Source organism: Pediculus humanus, genomic scaffold (assembly GCF_000006295.1).
Source record: "Pediculus humanus corporis 1103172107439 genomic scaffold, whole genome shotgun sequence".
Classification (NCBI taxonomy): domain Eukaryota; kingdom Metazoa; phylum Arthropoda; class Insecta; order Psocodea; family Pediculidae; genus Pediculus; species Pediculus humanus.
The window spans coordinates 2542-3670 of NW_002987060.1; the positions used below are offsets into that span (position 1 = coordinate 2542).

Genomic DNA, 1129 nt, shown 5'->3' on the forward strand with positions numbered 1-1129 from the left:
TTTTTTCTTTCTTTCTTTAAATTATTATTTTAAAAAATTTTTTAAAAAAATTAAAATTTGTCAGGCTATAATAGTAATTTAGGTGATGGTGAAACAACATCATCCGTTTTTGGTACTTTTAATTACAACAACGATGGAAATTTCAATAGTAAAAGAGATACTGGAAAAAAATGTTATGTGGATAGGACCGAGATTGGGAAGGAGAAAAAGATCAGATGATGATAATACAAATCAATTGGATAAAAATTCTGGTCCTCCTGGTGTTTTAGAATTATTACAGGAAAGTCCATGGGCTATTGTTGCTTTAAAGGGTATTTATTTCTTTTTTTATGTTTAAAAAACCGGAACGAAAAATTCTGTTTCCCTGATAATGTGTTTATTAGGTCCGTTACGTTCTTCTATAGGAGGTAAAAGAAGAACCGTTAATTTTATACCGCGATTAGGAAGAGATTCCGAAGAAGAATATGTTGATGCACCTCCTGACTTTGCTAAATCATCATCAAGATCCGGAAATGGTATTTCTTACGGTGGAGGAAGTAATAATTTTACTCCGAGATTAGGAAGATACGTCAACCTTTACGGGAAAGATCATTTATAGTTTTGAAAATAAAAAAAAAAATTTTATTTATTTATTTATTAATCATTTCATTTTAATAATAATAATAATAAAATAAGCAAAATTTAAATTAAAAAAAAAATTTTTTGTCTTTTAAATGAAACAAAAAAACGCTAAACTGTATGAAATCGATTTAGGGGGGGATATTTTATTCGAATTAAAATCCCTGGTTCCCCAAAACTGAGGCATCTGGCTTCTGGAATAATCAAATTTAAACCGAAATTCTTTTCTTCCCGATATTCAAAGAATAAATATTATTATTACAAAAACCAATAAAAAAAAATAAAAAAAAAATTTGTTTTTTTTTCCTTCTTTCTCCAAAAAAAAAAAAAAATTATTTTCCATTCCTTTCATTTTATTTTTAATTTTTTTTTCAACGTTACAAAAAAACACACACGCACACCTTTAAAGTCATTTTTTTTAAATAAAAAAAAAATGTTTAAAGTAGTAATAATAATAATGATGATGATATTTTTAAATATCTTTTTCGAATAAATATAGTTACAAAAAAAA

General features: G+C 25.5%; 1 protein-coding gene across 1 annotated transcript; it reads left to right on the forward strand.

Moving 5' to 3' along the window:
- Nucleotides 1-133: 133 nt before the first annotated feature.
- Phum_PHUM088390 (uncharacterized protein) lies at nt 134-598 on the forward strand (the record flags this gene model as incomplete). Its single annotated transcript, XM_002423800.1, has 2 exons — nt 134-311; nt 384-598. 2 exons carry the CDS (start codon nt 134-136, stop codon nt 596-598), a joined length of 393 nt encoding a protein of 130 aa, XP_002423845.1.
- Between the last annotated feature and the right edge of the window lie 531 nt (nt 599-1129).